This window comes from Hemitrygon akajei, chromosome 20 (assembly GCF_048418815.1).
Source record: "Hemitrygon akajei chromosome 20, sHemAka1.3, whole genome shotgun sequence".
In the NCBI taxonomy this organism is placed as follows: Eukaryota; Metazoa; Chordata; class Chondrichthyes; order Myliobatiformes; family Dasyatidae; genus Hemitrygon; species Hemitrygon akajei.
The window spans coordinates 8885532-8905937 of NC_133143.1; the positions used below are offsets into that span (position 1 = coordinate 8885532).

At 43.2% G+C, this 20406-nt stretch overlaps 1 protein-coding gene across 2 annotated transcripts in view; it reads left to right on the top strand.

Moving 5' to 3' along the window:
- The window catches only part of LOC140742205 (coagulation factor XIII A chain-like), a 218025-nt gene that overhangs the window by 21140 nt on the left and 176479 nt on the right, over nucleotides 1-20406 (top strand). Inside the window, exon 2 of one of the 2 annotated variants that reach the window (XM_073073026.1) lies at nucleotides 9464-9634. In XM_073073026.1, the coding sequence (XP_072929127.1) occupies nucleotides 9475-9634 (160 nt within the window). In that variant the 5' untranslated portion in view covers nucleotides 9464-9474. The remainder of the gene's footprint in view (nucleotides 1-9463; nucleotides 9635-20406) is intronic. The other variant, XM_073073025.1, reaches the window with a different exon arrangement.

Sequence of the window (20406 nt, forward strand, 5' to 3'; positions counted from 1 at the left end):
AAGGTGTGTATGTGAGAGTGAGAGTGGGAAGGTGTGTGTGTGACTGGGAGTGTGAAGGTTTGTATGTGTGAGTGAGAGTGTGAAGGTGTGTGTGTGAGTGAGAGTGTGAAGGTGTGTATGTGTGAATGAGAGTGTGAAGGTGTGTATGTGTGAATGAGAGTGTGAAGGTGTGTGTGTGTGTGAGTGAGAGTGTGAAGGTGTGTGTGTGTGAATGAGAGTGTGAAGTTGTGTGTGTGTGTGTGAGAGTGTGAAGGTGTGTATGTGTGATAGGGTGAAGGTGTGTATGTGTGAATGAGAGTGTGAAGGTGTGTGTGTGTGAGAGTGTGAAGGTGTGTATGTGTGAATGAGAGTGTGAAGGTGTGTGTGTGAGTGAGAGTGTGAAGGTGTGTATGTGTGAGTGAGAGTGTGATGGTGTGTGTGCGTGAGCGAGAGTGTGAAGGTGTGTATGTGTGAGTGAGAGTGTGAAGGTGTTTATGTGTGAGTGAGAGTGTGAAGTTTTGTGTGTGTGAGAGTGTGAAGGTGTGTATGTGTGAGTGAGAGTGTGAAGTTGTGTGTGTGTGAGAGTGTGAAGGTGTGTATGTGTGAGTGAGAGTGTGAAGGTGTGTGTGTGAGTGAGAGTGTGAAGGTGTGTATGTGTGAATGAGAGTGTGAAGGTGTGTATGTGTGAATGAGAGTGTGAAGGTGTGTGTGTGTGTGAGTGAGAGTGTGAAGGTGTGTGTGTGTGAATGAGAGTGTGAAGGTGTGTGTGTGAGTGAGAGTGTGAAGGTGTGTATGTGTGAGTGAGAGTGTGAAGGTGTGTGTGCGTGAGCGAGAGTGTGAAGGTGTGTATGTGTGAGTGAGAGTGTGAAGGTGTGTGTGTGTGTGAATGAGAGTGTGAAGGTGTTTATTTGTGAGTGAGAGTGTGAAGGTGTGTATGTGTGAGTGAGAGTGTGAAGTTGTGTGTGTGTGAGAGTGTGAAGGTGTGTATGTGTGAGTGAGAGTGTGAAGTTGTGTGTGTGTGAGAGTGTGAAGGTGTGTATGTGTGAGTGAGAGTGTGAAGGTGTGTGTGTGTGAGTGAAAGTGTGAAGGTGTGTATGTGTGAGTGAGAGTGTGAAGTTGTGTGTGTGTGAGAGTGTGAAGGTGTGTATGTGTGAGTGAGAGTGTGAAGGTGTGTGTGTGTGAGTGAGAGTGTGAAGGTGTGTATGTGTGAATGAGAGTGTGAAGTTGTGTGTGTGTGAGAGTGTGAAGGTGTGTATGTGTGAGTGAGAGTGTGAAGGTGTGTGTGTGTGAGTGAGAGTGCGAAGGTGTGTATGTGTGTGTGAGAGTGTGAAGATGTGTGTGTGAGTGAGAGTGTGAAGGTGTATGTGTGTGAGTGAGAGTGTGAAGGTGTGTGTGTGTGTGAGAGTGTGAAGGTGTGTATGTGTGAGTGAGGGTGTGAAGGTGTGTGTGTGAGTGAGAGTGCGAAGGTGTGTATGTGTGTGTGAGAGTGTGAAGGTGTGTGTGTGAGTGAGAGTGTGAAGGTGTGTGTGTGAGTGAGAGTGTGAGGGTGTGTATGTGTGAGTGAGAGGGTGAAGGTGTGTATGTGTGTGTGAGAGTGTGAAGGGGTGTATGTGTGTGTGAGTGAGATTGTGAAGGTGTGTGTGTGAGTGAGAGTGTGAAGGTGTGTATGTGTGAGTGAGAGTGTGAAGGGGTGTGTGTGAGTGAGAGTGTGAAGGTGTGTATGTGTGAGTGAGAGTGTGAAGGTGTGTATGTGTGAGTGAGAGTGTGAAGGGGTGTGTGTGAGTGAGAGTGTGAAGGTGTGTATGTGTGAGTGAGAGTGTGAAGGTGTGTATGTGTGTGTGAGAGTGTGAAGGTGTGTGTGTGTGTGAGTGAGATTGTGAAGGTGTGTGTGTGAGTGAGAGTGTGAAGGTGTGTATGTGTGAATGAGAGGGTGAAGGTGTGTATGTGTGAGTGAGAGTGTGAAGGTGTGTATGTGTGAATGAGAGTGTGAAGGTGTGTATGTGTGAGTGAGAGTGTGAAGGGGTGTATGTGTGTGTGAGAGTGTGAAGGTGTGTGTGTGTGAGTGAAAGTGTGAAGGTGTGTGTGTGTGTGTGACTGAGAGTGCGAAGGTGTGTATGTGTGTGTGAGAGGGTGAAGGTGTGTATGTGTGAATGAGAGTGTGAAGGTGTGTGTGTGTGAGTGAGAGTGTGAAGGTGTGTATGAGTGAGAGGGTGAAGGTGTGTATGTGTGAATGAGAGTGTGAAGGTGTGTGTGTGTGTGAAAGTGTGAAGGTGTGTATGTGTGAATGAGAGTGTGAAGGTGTGTGTGTGAGTGAGAGTGTGAAGGTGTGTATGTGTGAGTGAGAGTGTGAAGGTGTGTGTGTGTGAGTGAGAGTGTGAAGGTGTGTATGAGTGAGAGGGTGAAGGTGTGTATGTGTGAATGAGAGTGTGAAGGTGTGTGTGTGTGAGTGAGAGTGTGAAGGTGTGTATGAGTGAGAGGGTGAAGGTGTGTATGAGTGAGAGGGTGAAGGTGTGTATGTGTGAATGAGAGTGTGAAGGTGTGTGTGTGTGTGAAAGTGTGAAGGTGTGTATGTGTGAATGAGAGTGTGAAGGTGTGTGTGTGAGTGAGAGTGTGAAGGTGTGTATGTGTGAGTGAGAGTGTGAAGGTGTGTGTGTGTGAGTGAGAGTGTGAAGGTGTGTATGAGTGAGTGGGTGAAGGTGTGTATGTGTGAATGAGAGTGTGAAGGTGTGTGTGTGTGTGAGTGAGAGTGTGAAGGTGTGTATGAGTGAGAGGGTGAAGGTGTGTATGTGTGAATGAGAGTGTGAAGGTGTGTGTGTGTGTGAGTGAGAGTGTGAAGGTGTGTATGAGTGAGTGGGTGAAGGTGTGTATGTGTGAATGAGAGTGTGAAGGTGTGTGTGTGTGTGAGTGAGAGTGTGAAGGTGTGTATGAGTGAGTGGGTGAAGGTGTGTATGTGTGAATGAGAGTGTGAAGGTGTGTGTGTGTGTGAGTGAGAGTGTGAAGGTGTGTATGAGTGAGAGTGTGAAGGTGTGTGTGAGTGAATGAGAGTGTGAAGGTGTGTATGTGTGAATGAGAGTGTGAAGGTGTGTGTGTGTGAGTGAGAGTGTGAAGGTGTGTGTGTGAGTGAGAGTGTGAAGGTGTGTATGTGTGAATGAGAGTGTGAAGGTGTGTGTGTGACTGAGAGTGTGAAGGTGTTTTTGTGTGTGAGAGTGTGAAGGTGTGTATGTGTGAGTGAGAGTGTGAAGGTGTGTGTGTGTGAATGAGAGTGTGAAGGTGTGTGTGTGTGAGTGAGAGTGTGAAGGTGTGTATGTGTGAGTGAGAGTGTGAAGGTGTGTATGTGTGAATGAGTGTGAAGTTGTGTATGTGTGAGTGAGAGTGTGAAGGTGTGTGTGTGTGAATGAGAGTGTGAAGGTGTGTGTGTGTGTGTGAGTGAGAGTGTGAAGGTGTGTATGTGAGTGAGAGGGTGAAGGTGTGTATGTGTGAATGAGAGTGTGAAGCTGTGTGTGTGTGAAAGTGTGAAGGTGTGTATGTGTGAATGAGAGTGTGAAGGTGTGTATGTGTGAGTGAGAGTGTGAAGGTGTGTATGTGTGAGTGAGAGTGTGAAGGTGTGTGTGTGAGTGAGAGTGTGAAGGTGTGTATGTGTGAATGAGAGTGTGAAGGTGTGTATGTGTGAATGAGAGTGTGAAGGTGTGTGTGTGAGTGAGAGTGTGAAGGTGTGTATGTGTGAGTGAGAGTGTGAAGGTGTGTGTGTGTGAGTGAGAGTGTGAAGGTGTGTATGACTGAGAGGGTGAAGGTGTGTATGTGTGAATGAGAGTGTGAAGGTGTGTGTGTGAGTGAGAGTGTGAAGGTGTGTATGTGTGAGTGAGAGTGTGAAGGTGTGTGTGTGTGAGTGAGAGTGTGAAGGTGTGTATGAGTGAGTGGGTGAAGGTGTGTATGTGTGATTGAGAGTGTGAAGGTGTGTGTGTGTGTGAGTGAGAGTGTGAAGGTGTGTATGAGTGAGAGTGTGAAGGTGTGTGTGAATGAATGAGAGTGTGAAGGTGTGTATGTGTGAATGAGAGTGTGAAGGTGTGTGTGAGTGAATGAGAGTGTGAAGGTGTGTGTGTGTGTGTGAAAGTGTGAAGGTGTGTATGTGTGAATGAGAGTGTGAAGGTGTGTGTGTGTGTGTGAGTGAGAGTGTGAAGGTGTGTATGTGAGTGAGAGGGTGAAGGTGTGTATGTGTGAATGAGAGTGTGAAGCTGTGTGTGTGTGAAAGTGTGAAGGTGTGTATGTGTGAATGAGAGTGTGAAGGTGTGTGTGTGAGTGAGAGTGTGAAGGTGTGTATGTGTGAGTGAGAGTGTGAAGGTGTGTGTGTGTGAGTGAGAGTGTGAAGGTGTGTATGACTGAGAGGGTGAAGGTGTGTATGTGTGAATGAGAGTGTGAAGGTGTGTGTGTGAGTGAGAGTGTGAAGGTGTGTATGTGTGAGTGAGAGTGTGAAGGTGTGTGTGTGTGAGTGAGAGTGTGAAGGTGTGTATGAGTGAGTGGGTGAAGGTGTGTATGTGTGAATGAGAGTGTGAAGGTGTGTGTGTGTGTGAGTGAGAGTGTGAAGGTGTGTATGAGTGAGAGTGTGAAGGTGTGTGTGAATGAATGAGAGTGTGAAGGTGTGTATGTGTGAATGAGAGTGTGAAGGTGTGTGTGTGTGACTGAGAGTGTGAAGGTGTGTGTGTGTGAGAGTGTGAAGGTGTGTATGTGTGAGTGAGAGTGTGAAGGTGTGTATGTGTGAATGAGAGTGTGAAGGTGTGTGTGTGTGTTAGTGAGAGTGTGAAGGTGTGTATGTGTGAGTGAGAGTGTGAAGGTGTGTATGTGTGAATGAGAGTGTGAAGTTGTGTATGTGTGAGTGAGAGTGTGAAGGTGTGTGTGTGAATGAGAGTGTGAAGGTGTGTATGTGTGAGTGAGAGTGTGAAGGTGTGTATGTGTGAGTGAGAGTGTGAAGGTGTGTATGTGTGAGAGTGTGAAGGTGTGTATGTGTGAGTGAGAGTGTGAAGGTGTGTATGTGTGAATGAGAGTGTGAAGTTGTGTATGTGAGTGAGAGTGTGAAGGTGTGTGTGTGAGTGAGAGTGTGAAGGTGTGTGTGTGAATGAGAGTGTGAAGGTGTGTGTGTGAGTGAGAGTGTGAAGGTGTGTATGTTTGAGTGAGAGTGTGAAGGTGTGTATGTGTGAATGAGAGTGTGAAGTTGTGTATGTGTGAGTGAGAGTGTGAAGGTGTGTGTGTGTGAGTGAGAGTGTGAAGGTGTTTGTGTGTGTGTGAGTGAGAGTGTGAAGGTGTGTCTGTGAGTGAGATTCTTGAGATGTGTATGTGTGAGGGTGTGTGTGAAGGTAACCAGAGAGAATATCAGGTGTTGTTCTTCCAACCTAAGTGTGGCTTCATCAAAACAGTGGATGGAGCCATGGACAGACATATTGGAATGGGAATGGGAGGTGGAATTAAAATGGGTGACCACTGGGAGATCCTGCTTTTTCTGACAGAGTGTAGTTACTTGGTGAGGCAGTGTCCCAAACTACGCTGGATCTCACCTATACAGAAGGCCTCACCGCGAGCACAGACCCCAACAGACCCTCTAGTGATGTGTCTCCTCACCTGGAAGGGGCCCTGAATGGTAGTGAGGGAGGAGGTGTTGGAGCGGGTGTAGCTCTTGTTCTGCTTACAAAGATTAGTGCCAAAAGGGAGATCAGTGGGGAAGGACGATTGGACAAGCCAGTCATGGAAGGAGTGATTCCTGTGGAAAGCAGAAAGTGGGCAGGAGCATGTGATGTGCTTGGTGGTGGGATCCCATTGGAGGTGGCGGAAATTTCAGAGAATTATGTGCTGGACGTAGAGGCTGGTGGGGTGGTAGGTGAGGACAAGGGGAACCCCTATCCCTGGTAGGGTGGCGGAAGGATGGGGCGAGAGCAGACATGCATGAAATGGAAGAGATTAAGGTGAGTGCAGCATTGTTGGTGGAGGAAAGGAAGACCCCTTCTTTGAAGAAGGAGGACATCTCCTTCATTTTAGAATGAAAACCCTCATCCTGAGGGCAGATGTGTTGAGATGGAGGAATTGAGGGAAAGTGTTGGCATTTTTCCAAGTAACAGAGTGGGAGGAGGTGTAGAGATGTAGGAGGTGTAGAGAGTTACCAGGTGCACAGTCACCTGGTAACTGCGAGAGTTCGTGGGTTTGTAACAGACATCAAGTAGATAAGCTATCTGTAGAGATAGAGACAGAGAGATTGAGAAAGGGGAGGGAGTTGTTGGAAATAGACCAGGTAAATTTGAGGGCAGGGTGGAAGTTGGAGGCAAAGTGGATGAAATCGATGAATTCTGCACAGGTGCAGGAAGCAGCACCAATGCAGTCGTCGATGTTACGCAGCAGAAGTGTGGACGGTCGCCGGTGTAGACTGTCCACATAACCAACAAACAGGTAGGGACAGCTGGGACCCATACTGGTGCCCATGGCTACACTTTGTTTTTGAAGGAAGTGGGAGGAGCCAAAGGAGAAGTTATTTAGAGTGAGGACAGGTTCCCCTAGGCGGGGGAGAGTGGTGGTGGAGTGACCTACGTAGAGGACGTACCAACGCAGAGTTAACAGGAATCACCTGCTACATATTTCCAAATCATCAACTGCAGCCTATTTAAACCCAGCTCTCATGCACAAACCTTGTTCACTCGTACAAACCAGTTAGCCGCTCCTAACCTTCAGTTACCTTGTTGCGTTGTTGCATTAAGTATTTGTTCTCTCTTGTTTTATGGCCCTGGTGGCTTGTTACTTCACAATTTATTATGAAAGTGCTTGCTCACCACTAAATCGTCTCTGTTGCTCTGTGTTTGAGTCAAGTCTCCTCTACATTCCCTACGATGATTAGCAGAGTTTGTAATATTGAAGCTTTGATGTATTTGGCACAGTTGAGTGTGCCAAATGACACACTCAAAGCCCTGACACCAGCCAGCAGAGCTCCCCGCTCATTGAGACATGCGAGGCTCCCGACCATGACAAGGTTGTGGTACATGTATGCACAGGTGTAATGAAAAACTTACTTGCAACAGCATCACAGTCACATAGCATCATATCAGCAGCATTCACAAAAACAAAAACCTTAAATTATACAGTACATGATTCTTACAAGAACAAAGTAATCAAAGTGGACATGCTATACAGTTCTGATTTTATAGAGAGACTGAAGGAAATTTGGTTTAGAGTGCATTAAAGGCATGGATGGGGATTCCAAAATCAGCAGAACTTGGGCAAGGTACCGCAGGTGCTGATCTGAAGATGGAGGGGGGAGCTTTAGTAATCGTGTGGATAGCAGTTGCAAAGATCAACCGAGTCAAATGTGACAGTAAAGATGCAAGCAGTCCAGTTAACCCTTTAGAGAGCCACCAGGCAGGTGACAACAATCACTATTAACAAGGAATTCTGCTATTTTCTTCAAAAAAATGAACTAACAGTGCCAAGTAAAATAGTGATTCTCTTACACTGATCTGTCAGGCTATAAATCTAACATGACTGATTCTCAGCTTGGAATGAGCTGAGCACAACTCGGAGGACCAGCACTGGTTGAAAATGGAGACTATATCAGGTGGAGTTCACTCTCACAGGGAGAAGTTGAGATGAACAGCATAGAGAGCTGATATAGCTCAGGGGAAAGGAGTGGGTTAATGGAGGCTAGTGAAGAAGAGTGTGAGTGAGAAAGATGCAGAGAGGCATCAAAGTAGATGTGGACAGTGTAATTGAATGTCTAATTGGGTGCTACAACTGTACCATACCATTGTAAGATTATTGGGGAAATGATGTCCAACAGACACACACTGTCTAAAGTAGCCATTGGTAACAATCTATATATTTTTCAGGTTTTTTTCCGGATATATTTCAAGTACAGTGTGCAAAATTGTTAACATTGCAAAAATAATAATGATGAAAACGTGTGACTGTAACCAATTCAGAACTCTGAGAGGTTCTGGGAAATGCATGGTGTAACCTCAACACAATTGAATCTAAATTGAATGAATATTATAAAGATTTCTCATCCCCTCTCCAAGGACATTCTCAGATTTCTCCTCCAGCTCTCCCCTCCTGTAAGATCCACAATGAACTACTCTTCCTATGGAATGTGATGCAACTTGACTCAAAGAGCACCTATTATTTCTGTACATTGGACCAAAGACTTTCAACGGCTTCATGGGGCTCATCACACTGACCCAGTCTCCTGCAGTAACCTTCATGAATGCAGAAAGATGGAACTGATTGGTTGAGTTTTCATTTAAGAACACTTAAACAATTCTAGCAAATGTTCATTCACCTGGTTTCAGTACCTGAACTCCACTGGGCTTTTTGTTTCAGATGGCCAGTGTTGTTACACGTGGAAATTCTAGGTTCTCCTACGGGTACAAATGCCCAGCTGATGTACAGCCTATACATATGAATGAGTGTTTGGAAGGTGGGCTGGGTGGATAGGGATAGATTTGTCTGTTGCTGTGGGACTGCAGGCATCTTCTGCCAGGTGAAAACTTGGTTCATGGCTGCATTTCTGACTTGTGAACTGTCTGGGTTACGAACTGTACACAGGATCAGAACTCTGACATAACTTGGGAAGGACCTGCCCTCAATTAAATAAAATAAGAGTCTTAAGGTGAAAGATGGGAATTTTAAAGTGGATCAGAGAGAAGGTTTTTTGACATAGTGGTTAATGTCTGGAACTCACTCTCAGAGTTGGAATCCGATACATTCATTATGCTTAAGAGATGTTTAGACAGACATTTAAATAAGCAAGACTCCAGAAGAAGGGTCTCAGCTAGAAACATTTCCATAGATGCTGCCTAACCTGCTGAGTTCCTGTGTGTGTTACTTTAGAAGGATGTTGACCTAGTGTGGGCAAATGTGGATGGTACAGATGATCTTCTGCTGTAGCTCGTCCACTGCAGGGTTCGACGTGTTGTGGGTTCAGAGATGCATGCCACTGTTGTAATACATGGTTATTTGAGTTACTGTCGCCTTCCTGACACCTTGAGCTAGTTTGGCCATTCTCCTCTGCTCTCTCACTAACAAGTTGCTTTTCCCCACAGAACTGATGCTCACTGGATTTTTTTTTGTTTATCACTTTTTTGTTGTTGTTTTTGTTTTTTGTTTTATTCTCTGCAAGCTCTAGAGACCGTTGTATGTGAAAATCCCAGAAGAACAGCAGTTTCTGAGTTACTCAACACACCCCATGTGGCAGCAACAATCATTCCAAGGTCAAAGTCACTTTCTTCCCCATTCTGATGTTTGATCTGAACAACAACTGAACCTCTTGACCATGTCTGCATGCTTTTATGCATGGAGTTGCTGGCACATGATTGGCTGATTAGATATTTGCATTAATGATCAGATTAGGTGTATCTAATAAAGTGGCTACTAAGTGTATGTTGCTAAGCTTTGGTCAGGTTTTTTGTCCATCAATCTATTAATGTGTTCTACTAATCTTATTCCGTCTCTGTTTCAGCAGGTTTGAAAATGTCTGAATCAAGCATTGATAATCCAAACAGAAGAAAGCCATTGGCTTCATACGTTGGGCGGAAGACTACCCCTTCCAATAATTCCAATGCAGAAGAGAATGATGTCCCTGACTTTCAGCATTTTGGACTCAATCCTAGAGGACAACCCAATCTGCGAGGTAGTTGATGCAGAGTTTTTAAATGTTTCGCATCTCCATCACTGTTGTTCTGGTATAATTGATGAACTAATTTAAATAACTGGCAAGTGATTTGAGTCTGGATTTTTGTGAGCATTTATCTGGGATGCAGAAGTCTATAATGGTGAAGAACTTAGCAGACTGGGAACCAGTTGACATTGTGAAATGTCATTACTTAAGAAGGTTTATTGATTAACTGGTTGACAGTTTGATAGATTTAAGAAAACAGCAGGTTAGTGTGCACGCTGTAAGTGCTTCAAATTGAAATTGTAGTTCTTCCTATTAACACAGTGGGTGATTGGGACATTCAAAAATGTAAAGAATCTCTGCTTCATCATGACCTGAAATCAATTCCTTTGCAAATAATAATCTATTAAACAGAGGCTCGCTGGTTTCTGCAGTGCAACTGAAATTAACACAAAGAGAAGTACGATGAAGTGGTTAATTCCATACACTGACAAAAAGATCTATTTTGTCGAGTTTGATGTACATGTGGGTTGGAGAATGAAAAGTTATCACTGTAACTGACTTGTGTAATCCCATCCAACCACATTAGAAAACAAGATAAGCCTTTTATTCTGCTGCCAAGTGCTGTTGGTTCCAAGTGAGCTGGATTGATTGCAGTAACTCGAGCAGAAGTGTACATATTTGTTGCATTATAGGCAAAGTTCTACTGTTCTAAATAACTTCTTAGTCAGGACCTTCGGCAAACAATTTATCTCCGGATGGGTTTCCACAACTATGTAACCCAATCTTTTTTTAAAAAATTCCTGCACTCTGTACTAAAGCTCCCCAATTAATTTAGATATCTATCTTCCATTTTATATAGTTCCTCAGTCATCAAGGGACTGGCTCTGCCTGTTCTTACTTCACTATTTTATGTAAATTTGTTAAAATATTCCTCCTCTCAAAATATTCCAAAAGTTGGTGTTCTACTGGGAATTTGAATTGAATTCCCCTCTTCAATAAATAATAAGGTTAAATCAGAGCTCCTCATCAAGAACAAAGGATTGGTTTAAAGCAAGGAGCTGGAAATAAAATTAAAACCCCCCCAAACTGCGACAGTTATGTAAATTTGAGATTTTATTTGAATGGCTACAAATTGTAACTTCATGTTTGACATGGAGTTTAAACTAATGGAGTGTTGTGCTGGCATTAAGAACTGTTCCCACCCTTGATCAGTGAAGTGGCAATTGGTTTGACTCAGGCTGGAGGAATGTTAATCTGATGCTAGGAGCTGGATAGCTCTTTGAGACAGAAGGCTGGACATGGTGGAATCTAGAGCAACCCACAAAGCGCTGGAGGAACGGTTTGGAGTAGGCAGCATCTGTGGAGGGAAATAGTCCGTTGGGTTGAGAAGCTTTATCAATACTAGGTCTCAACCTGAGTCACCGGCTGTCCATTTCCCTGAGAATGTAATCTGTTGATCAGCCTCCTCCTGATTCAACTATAAACAGGGATAGTGGCCATTTGAGCCATCTAGACTGTGTTGGTTTCATTAAGGAGCTGTCTAGCCAGTCCCATTCCCTGACTGTGTTCTGATATTCCTCATTGACAAATGGTAACTTGGGTTAAATTTGGTCCCTTCCCACCGAATGGGCTGCTGTCTTTACACCAGGCTCCATTAACTATAAAAGAGGCCTGGTGTGGGTGGGACTCCCTGCTCTGTTGCACTGAGTCTCATTTCACCATCAATAACTCTTGGAGACGTGAGGCGAGATTTAGGTTTTTATTGGCTGGAAGAAAGAACAAGCAGCAATTGACCACCACACTACATCCTGGAGACTGAGCCCGGGGCTGTGTCTCCAATCGCCTTTATACCGGGGTCCGTGGGAGGAGCCACAGGAGCAGTCAGCAGGGGGGGGGGCGTGTCCAGACAGGAAGATGTAGTTCACCACAAAGTTACTGCCAAAGTCTCGCGCCATCCCCATGATAAGAATCTGCATCCAACAATTAACCACTTGAACTATGCTATTCACCTTGTCCATCTTCGTATCAGAAAACTGTATCAGTTTTGATATCGTGGTATCACTGACATATGATATCAATATCATGATCAATGGCCACTGTCTGGATGAAGAGGATAGTGTCAGGCTAAAGTGTTGAACGTTTGGGATAGAAATGAGGAGAGTTTTTTTTCCACAGAGGGCTGTAAATATTTGGAATTCTCTTCCCAGAAGGGTGTGAGGAAGGCTGATGAAATGGAGGGCTGTGAAAGTCAGGCAGGGATGTGGAGGAAGTGATTACTGTGCCATGTTCTTAGTTCAGAAAATTAAATGTCTGTTGCACTTGATGTACACACACACCACCAAAATGCCAGCATTCAGTGTGCCTTGTTGTAGTTGTTGGGCTGACTATTAGGTTTGGCACCAATGCATTGTGGTCATTTATGACTTGAGCTATATCTATCTGTATGATGATGCAGTAATGAAGTGGTTAAGTTACTGCGCGTGGAGCAAGAGCTCTTGGCTATTGTACCAAGCGTTCAAGTACCACTATGGCAGCTCAGGAACTTAAACTCAATCAATTAAATAAATCTGTTTTTTCCCCATTTTTATAAAACAAAAAGCTGATGGATTGTTGTAAAACCCCATCTGGTTCACAAATGTCCTCAAGGGGATGAAATCTACTGTCTTTAATCGGGCTGCCTATGGCTGACTCCAGACCAAAGATGTGGTTGATTGTTAACTGAATTAATCAGGGATGGACAGCAACACCAATGCATAAAGCGTAAGAATGATACTACCACTCTTACCCCCGAGCACAAAGTTAATAAGAAACTGTTTCGAGGTGTATTGGTTTATATTTTGTTTATTCTTATAAAATCATTCTCAGTGGAGATGCATTCATCAAAGAAGTCTGTTTAAATCATGCTGAGATAGTGGGTGGATCCATTGTATGAGAAATGGCCATTGGTCTGAGGCCAAAAGTTACTGTGAACTATTCCAGATGTTCAGCAGTTTACTTGCTGGGAGCTGCAGGGTAGTGAATTATTTACAGGAGAGAGATATAAATTCATACAAACAACTTATCGATGTAGATTCATATCAACAGCTTATAGACAATGGGCCTGACCTTCAATCATCTTGACTTGCAAACATCGCAGTGTTCGCTGCATGCAAAGATATGAATGTTGTTGGGATGGTTTTCTGAATTAATAAAGCAACTAAATGTTTGCAGATGTAAGAATCAAATAAAAATAAGCAGTTAAGAAACAGATGTCAAGGGACTTAGGAATCCTTTCATGTCTTGGCTCATGAAAGATGCATTCTACACAGATAAAGCCTTCACTGACATCAACGTTTTTCAAAATACCCTGTGCACCAGGTTTTACTTTAAGTTGATCTGTTACTTGCTCTGCTGGAATTCTTCATGAATGGAAAAAATATTTCAACTTTGATAAAATCATACCAATTAGCATTGCCTGCTTAAAAAATGAATTTTGATAGAACACTTGTCATTATTCCTTGAACCTCCAGCATTTTCCATGAAACTCTGGGGGAAAGATGGGTTAAAGAACCACAAAAGGAAATGATTATCTCGTAAGGCTATTTAAAGTTTGAAAGTACATCAGTTCTTGAAGATAATATTAGCAACATGGACACAATTAAAGATTAGGGACCTCACGTCAATCAAAGCTTATCTGTAGTCATGAAATTGAAACTTCTGCCTGGGTTTCTGCAACTGTGTTCCTTGTTATGTTTTTTCTTGCTCAAACTCCATTACCCATTCACCCTGGTCCATCCTAAGGCACATTCATACAATGCCCACAATATCTCCCTCCATGTAGCAAGGGGACATTATCTTGTCACTCATCAGTTTAAGGACTTGATGTCGCTGAGGCTGAAAATGATTTTGTTTGCACAAGGGGGTGAGAACACAAGAATTCAAGCCTGCCTCACCATCCAATAAGATTTAAGCTGATCTGCCCAAATATCATCTTTTCTTCTGTGACAGTTCCTCAAGTTTATTTATCTCCTTTTTAATACCTCTTCCATCAACCTCTGTGATTTGCATTGCCAGAGATTCAGGATCGTCTGAGAGATGTTCTTATCCAATCCCAGTTTTAAATGACTATCTCACTATCTTGTATCTATGTCCTACCACATGGGACTCTCCCACTAGTGGAAATATCTGAACCTCTAACTTGTCAAGCCTCCTCAGGATCCCTAAGATATCCCTAATTCTTATCTTTAAAGAACAGCAGCTTAATGGAGACACAAAGATTTCAGGCACTGGAATCCAGACCAAAAAAAATCTGCTGGAGGAATTCAGGGGGTCGCGCAGCATCTATGGAAGAAAAGGAACTGTTCTCTTCTGAACCCGAAAAATCAAAAATGAGGTCCGATGTCTTTCACCATAAGCGTGTCAAATTACCAATGATAAAATGTTGTAATTTAGCAGGCTCTAGCTGGTTGGTAGTACAATGAAAACATTAATAGAATGCAGAATGGAGTGTTACTGTTACAGCGAAAGTACAGTGCAGGCAGAAAATAAGGCCCAAGGCATAAGAAAGTAGATTGTCAGGTTGAAAGTCCACCTTACCATTCAAGAGGTTATTCAATAGATGCTGAGCTTGAGGGGGTACGTGCTTTCAGGCTTTTATATCTTCTACTCAGCGGGAAGGGCAGAAGACAGCATGGGCGGATCTTCGATGATGTGGACTCCTTTACTGAGGCAGCAAGGAGGAGGAGTAGCTGGTTCTGTGACATGCTGAACTATGTCCACAACTTCATGATCCTGTCAACTGTCTTTGCAAGGTAGTGTCAGTCAGTCCTGTCACTCCCACCAAGGGAAACTTATTATTCAATCTATGGTTACATGTTGTTTTGTTGTCGTTTTTGAACTGTTTTATGCAAAATTATTTTACTCAGACACTCAGACAATGGGTCAAATGTAGGCAGTTGGGACTAGCTCAAGTAGGCAACTTAGTTGGCATGGGCAAGTTGGACCAAAGGACCAGTTTCTGTGCTGTGCCACCCTATGACTCACAATTGTGCCAAGCTAAATTAGAATCAGTTAAATGAATGTTCAATCAGATCTGCTCTCCACACCCCACCATGGTGTATGAACTTGATGAAGATGTATGGTCCTTCTCAGTGTGGAGATTGGCTGCAGTGGAGCTCAGCTACCGGATATGATGCAGCCGCATAAATGCCTGCCAAAGACAATTGTGAGATTGATTAATGCTGGAAGCAATAGTAAATTAAGAGGTATTATAAAATAATTCAGAAGTAATGCTTAAATTTGAATATAACTAACAATACAGGTTGGCTTACAAAAATAGACAAGAAATGTCTATTTTATATATCTTATGAAAGTAATTCATGTAGCACCATGGTTATCCAGAATTTAATGCACCAATATCTAATATAGATATTCTGTCGACAACCTTTGGTGTTATAAAATATCACTTTCTCACTAATAACCTGGTCCACGTACTTTTGTCAGGCTGCTTGGATCCAAATATAGGCCGCAGAGAGAGAGAGAGATAACTACTGCCCTTGGCATCAAGGCAGCATTTGACCTAATGTAGCGTTATTGGAGCCCTGATTAGATTGAAGTCATTGGGTTTTTAAGGTGAAAGGTTTCAATGGTTGGAGTCAGGAATATAATTCTCCACGTGCTAGGCTAAGTACAAGTCAAAGAGGCTCAACATCACCCAAAACATCTCAGCCCATTTGATTGGCAAACAATTTGCTATTTTCTCCACCACCAGCCCACAGTGTGTACGAGCTGTAAAATAATCAACAGGTACTTTTCCAGGAAACTCCAACAGCACCTTTCACACCCAAGACATCCATCATCAAAAAGGACAACCAGTTTCCCTCCATCCTGACTTTGAACTATATTGCCAGTCCTTCATCATCACTGGGTCTAAACCCAGCAATTCAATCCCCTACAGGAGCATGGGAGATCTTCACCTGAAGGGCTGCAAGAAGGCAGTCTCCACCATTTTCTCAAGCGCAATAAATGTAGGTCTGTTCAAATGATACACTGGTGCCATAACAGAAAAATCATTAATAATCCAGGACAGTTCTCACCCTTTTGTCCATCACTGCTAACATATACACTCTTGTTATTGGGAAATAACAGGCAGAATAGACAAAGCAGAGTTAGTGGATGTTGCTTATTTGGATTTTCAGATGGCCATTGACAAAATGCCACATATAAGGCGGCTAAACATACTAAGAGCCAATGGTAAGGTACCAGCTTGGATGGAAGAGTGGCTGACTGACAGTAAGGTAAGAGTGGGAGTCGAGTTGTTAGCTGCCAGTGACTAGTGTTGTTCTGCAGGCATCAGTGTTGGGACGACTGCTTTTCATGCTATATGTCAATGACTTGGATGATGAAATTGATGGCTTTGCAGCCAAGTTTATGAACAATACAAGTATATGTGGAGGGGCAGGTAGTGTTGTGGATGCAGGGAGTCTGTAGAAGGACTTGGGTAGCTTAGGAGAATTACTAAAAAAGTGGCAGATGGAATATACTATAAGCACATGTATGGTCATGCACCTTGCTAGAAGGAATGAAGGCATGGATTATTTTCTAAACAGTGAGAAATTTTAGAAATCAGACGTGCAAAGGAACTTGGGAGTCCTTGTGCAGGATTCCACTTGCAGGTTGAGTCAGCGATAAGGAAGGCAAATACAATGTTAACATTCATTTTAAAGAACACAAAAGTAAAGATTTAATGCTAAGGCTTTTTAAGGCATTGGTCACTCTGAACTTGGAGTATCGGGCTCCTTGTCTAAGAAAGGATGTTGGAGAGGATCTAGAGAATGTTCACTAGAATGATACCAGGAATTAAATGACTAATGTATGATGAGTGTTTGATGGTTCTAGGCCTGCACTCACTGGAGGAGGGTGGGGAACCCTCAAAACCTATTGAATATTGAAAGGCCTAGACAGTATGGACATCCAGTCATAGGAGAGTCTAGGACCTGAGGGCACAGCCTCAGAATAGAGGGACATCCCTTTAGAACAGAGATGAAGAGGAATTTCTTTATCCAGAGGTTGGGGAAGCCGTGGAATTCATTGCCACAGATGGCTGTCAATGCCAAGTCATTGGTTATATTTAAAGTGAAGGTTGATAGGTTCTTTATTAGTAAGGGTGTCAAAGGTTAAGGGGAGACGCCAGGAGACTAGGGTTGAGGGGGATAATAAATCAGCTCTGATAGAATGACAGAGCAGACTTTATGGGCCAAATGGCCTAATTTGGCTACTGTGTCTTTTAGTGTTATGATCTCTTCCTTCCTGCTGTTTAGCTGCTCAGTGGTGTCACTTTCTGCATCTAGCTGTATTTTACAGATGAGACTTTGTGAAAATTAGCAGGACTATTCCAAATAAACAATGCTCTATTTATGATGATCCCAGTCCAAGTTCCTTTCTCATTTCTTTTACCTCCTTCTGTTGTGGGATATCTAGTTGTATTTGCCAGGGGATGGAAATCAAATGAATTCTACTCAATTAACAACATTTATATTTGAAATTAAAGGGCACTAATGTGACTCTGAGACAATGAGGTGAGTAGTTGTATTTTATATGTCGACACAGATGGTTTTAGACATTCTAAACTGAAAGGTAGACTTACTGAGAGAAATATTGATAAGGAAGGGAGAAATTAGTTGTGTCGCTGTGGTTCACATGCCTGTATTTCCCAGAGTAGACAGGCAGAGCAGATCCATATCAACAGACGTTACACTACAGACTCTGCAGCCTGTCAAACCCATTGCAGTATTGCACTTGTTAATAGCAGAAGCTATTAGTGAGCAGGTAGTGAGTGAAGATCAGTTCATTTTTTTCCATTTGTTTTTGTTTAACATGCACCTGCTTTCATGTTAACAATTTGAGTTTACAGTATGTCCAGTGTTACCCCCGACCCCGACAGCTTACACACAACATGCTGGAGGAACTCAGCAGGCCAGGCAGCAGCCATGGAAAAGGGGATAGTCGAGGTTTTAGGCTTAGATCCTTTGCCGGTCCTGCCGAAGGTTCTCGGCCTGAAAGGTTGACTGTACACTTTTCCATAAATGTTGCCTGGCCTGCTGAGTCCCTCCAGCATGTTGTGTGTAGTTACGATTTCCAGCATCCGCAGATCTTCTCATTTGTGTTAATATCACTGGCTTATGTCATGAAATTTGTTTTGAGGCAGCAGTACATTGCAATAAATAATAATAAAAAACTATAAATTGCAACAAGAAATGAATGTGTGTGTATATATATATAAATAAATTAAATAATTAATGCGAAAAGAGAGGGAAAAGCATGAGGAAGTGTTCATGGGTTCATAGTTCATTCAGAAATCTGATCTCATAGGTGAAAAGGCTTCTGTATCTCCTTGCTGATGATAACAATGAGAAGAGGACATGTCCTAAGTGATGGAGGTCCTTAACATTGCCTTTTGAAGTTGGCCTTGATGCTGAGGAGGCTTGTGCCCATGATGGAGCTGGCTGGGTTTACAACTCTCTGCAGCTGTTTCTGACCCTGTGTGGTGGCCCGTGCAGATCAGAGGATGATGCAACTTTAGAATGCTCTCCATGGTACACTGTAGAAATTTGTGAGAGTCTTTAGTGACATACCAAATCTCCTCAAACTCCTAATGAAATATAGCCACTGTTGTGCCTACTTTGTAATTGTGCAACCATATGTTGGGCCCCAGATAGATCATCAGAGATGCTGACATCCAGGAACGTGAAACTGCTCCCCTTTCCACTGTTGATTCCGTGATGAGGACTGGTGTGTTCCCTAGGCATCTCCTTCCTGAAGTCCACAATCAGTTCCTTAGTCTTACAGACATTGAGTGTTGTGACACCATAGCTATGGATCAAGCGCAGGCAAATTAGACCAGCTCAGTTAGACAGCTTAGCTGGCACTGACAAGTTGTGCTGAAATGCTTGTTTTTGATTGTGACTCTGTGATTCCCACTAGGATGGAAAATGACAGAAGGAAGGCAGACTGGAGTTTCACTATCTATTGTTAGCCAGAGGACACAAAGATGTTGTGGTCAGGAATGTGGGGATCAGTGGGGAATAACTACCTTGACAAGGGTGTTGGTGGAGACACTTTTAAGACTCTAATTGTTAGATCATAAGAAATGAAAGATCAGTAGGCCATTTGGATCCTGTATCAGGTATCTGCACCAATGAAGTTATGACTCATCTTCTTGTTCAGTTCCATTTCCTTGATTCCCTTCATATCTAAACATTCTCCTCTCTGTTACAGAAACATCCATTAATTCAGCACAGAAATGGGCCCTACAGCTCATCAATTCAGTGCTAATCATCATACGCCCATTTATAATCATCCCACATTCTTTTCAAACTCTTCCTAGATTCTAAGATTTATCTAAACAACAGCGACAATTATGAAGGGTAAGTCTTGAATTTTCTCGTCATCTGAGCCTTCAGTCCTCGTGTAGAAAATACCAACATTTTGCCACCCTCTGATAGAGCAGGTCCTGTAGTCTCTGACTTCCCAAGGACTTTCCACCATGAGTGAGGTGGAACACTCTTCTCTTGCCCAGATCAGTGCAGTTTCAGCAATTCTCAGAAGCTAGGACAAACCTGGCACACAGTCGGCTACCCTTATCTCAGAACTGTTATCCCTAGGTCCGTGTGCCCTTGTAGAAGGAAACATCTTCTCTGTGAAGCCTAGAAGTAGTTGGTACACTATATTACTGTATTTAATGGAGTGCACCACACTGTCTATATCAATGGTGCTGAGATGGAGGTGGATGAGAGCTTCAAATTCCTAGGTTTAAATATCACCAGTAACTTGTCCTGGTCCAACCATGTGGACACTGTGGTCAGCAGAACACATTGAAATCTCTATTTCCTCAGAAAATAAAGAGACTTTGGCATGCATGCAGTGACCCTCACCAATTTTTATAGATGCACCATAGCATGACAACTTGGTATGACCCAGAACTGCAAGAAACTGTGAAAGCACCCCAGTCTATCGCGCATAATAGACTTTCCTCTATTGACTTCATCTGCAGTTCCCACTGCCTTGGGACCCTCCCCCAGTCACTCTCCTCTCCTGTAAGAAAGATGTAAGAGCTTGGGAATGTGTACCACAAGGCTCAAGGAGCTTCTATCCCAGTATCTTTCATGGATCACTCAATGCTGAAGATGAGCTCTTGATTTTCCAATCTAACTCACTGTGAGTCTTGCATTTATTTGTCCACCTTCAGTGCAAATCCCGTGTAACTGCAACACTATTTTGTTTGTTGCTTAAGCGTTTTATTAGCTTGTTGTCATTATGTATGGAATGATAGGTCTGAATGCACACATATAAAAGATTTTTTACTGTATACATGTGACCATAATAAGCCAATAGCATTACTGATAGAGTTAAACAGGAATACTGTACCATGTCAAGCTTCACCATTGGAATTGGGCAGTGTAGAGTTAAGCAAACTGACATTAAAAATGCCAATTTCATTAACAGTAACCACAACGTAACCAGATTGCTGGAAAAACACATCTGGTTCACTGTGGGCTTTCAGAAGAGAAAATCTGCTGCCCATGACAAACATGGTGACCCCAGTGTGATTAAATGCTGTGATCAATTCAAGGGCAATTAATGGTGGACAATAAATGAGAGGGACTTCAATAACTTGTGAGAACATAAATGAGAATGATCTCTTCTTTTACCAGTCTGCTCTGAAGAGGCTGGTTGATGCAAACAAGAGAAAATCTGCAGACGCTGGAAATCTGAGCAACACACACAAATGCTGGAAGAGCTCAGCA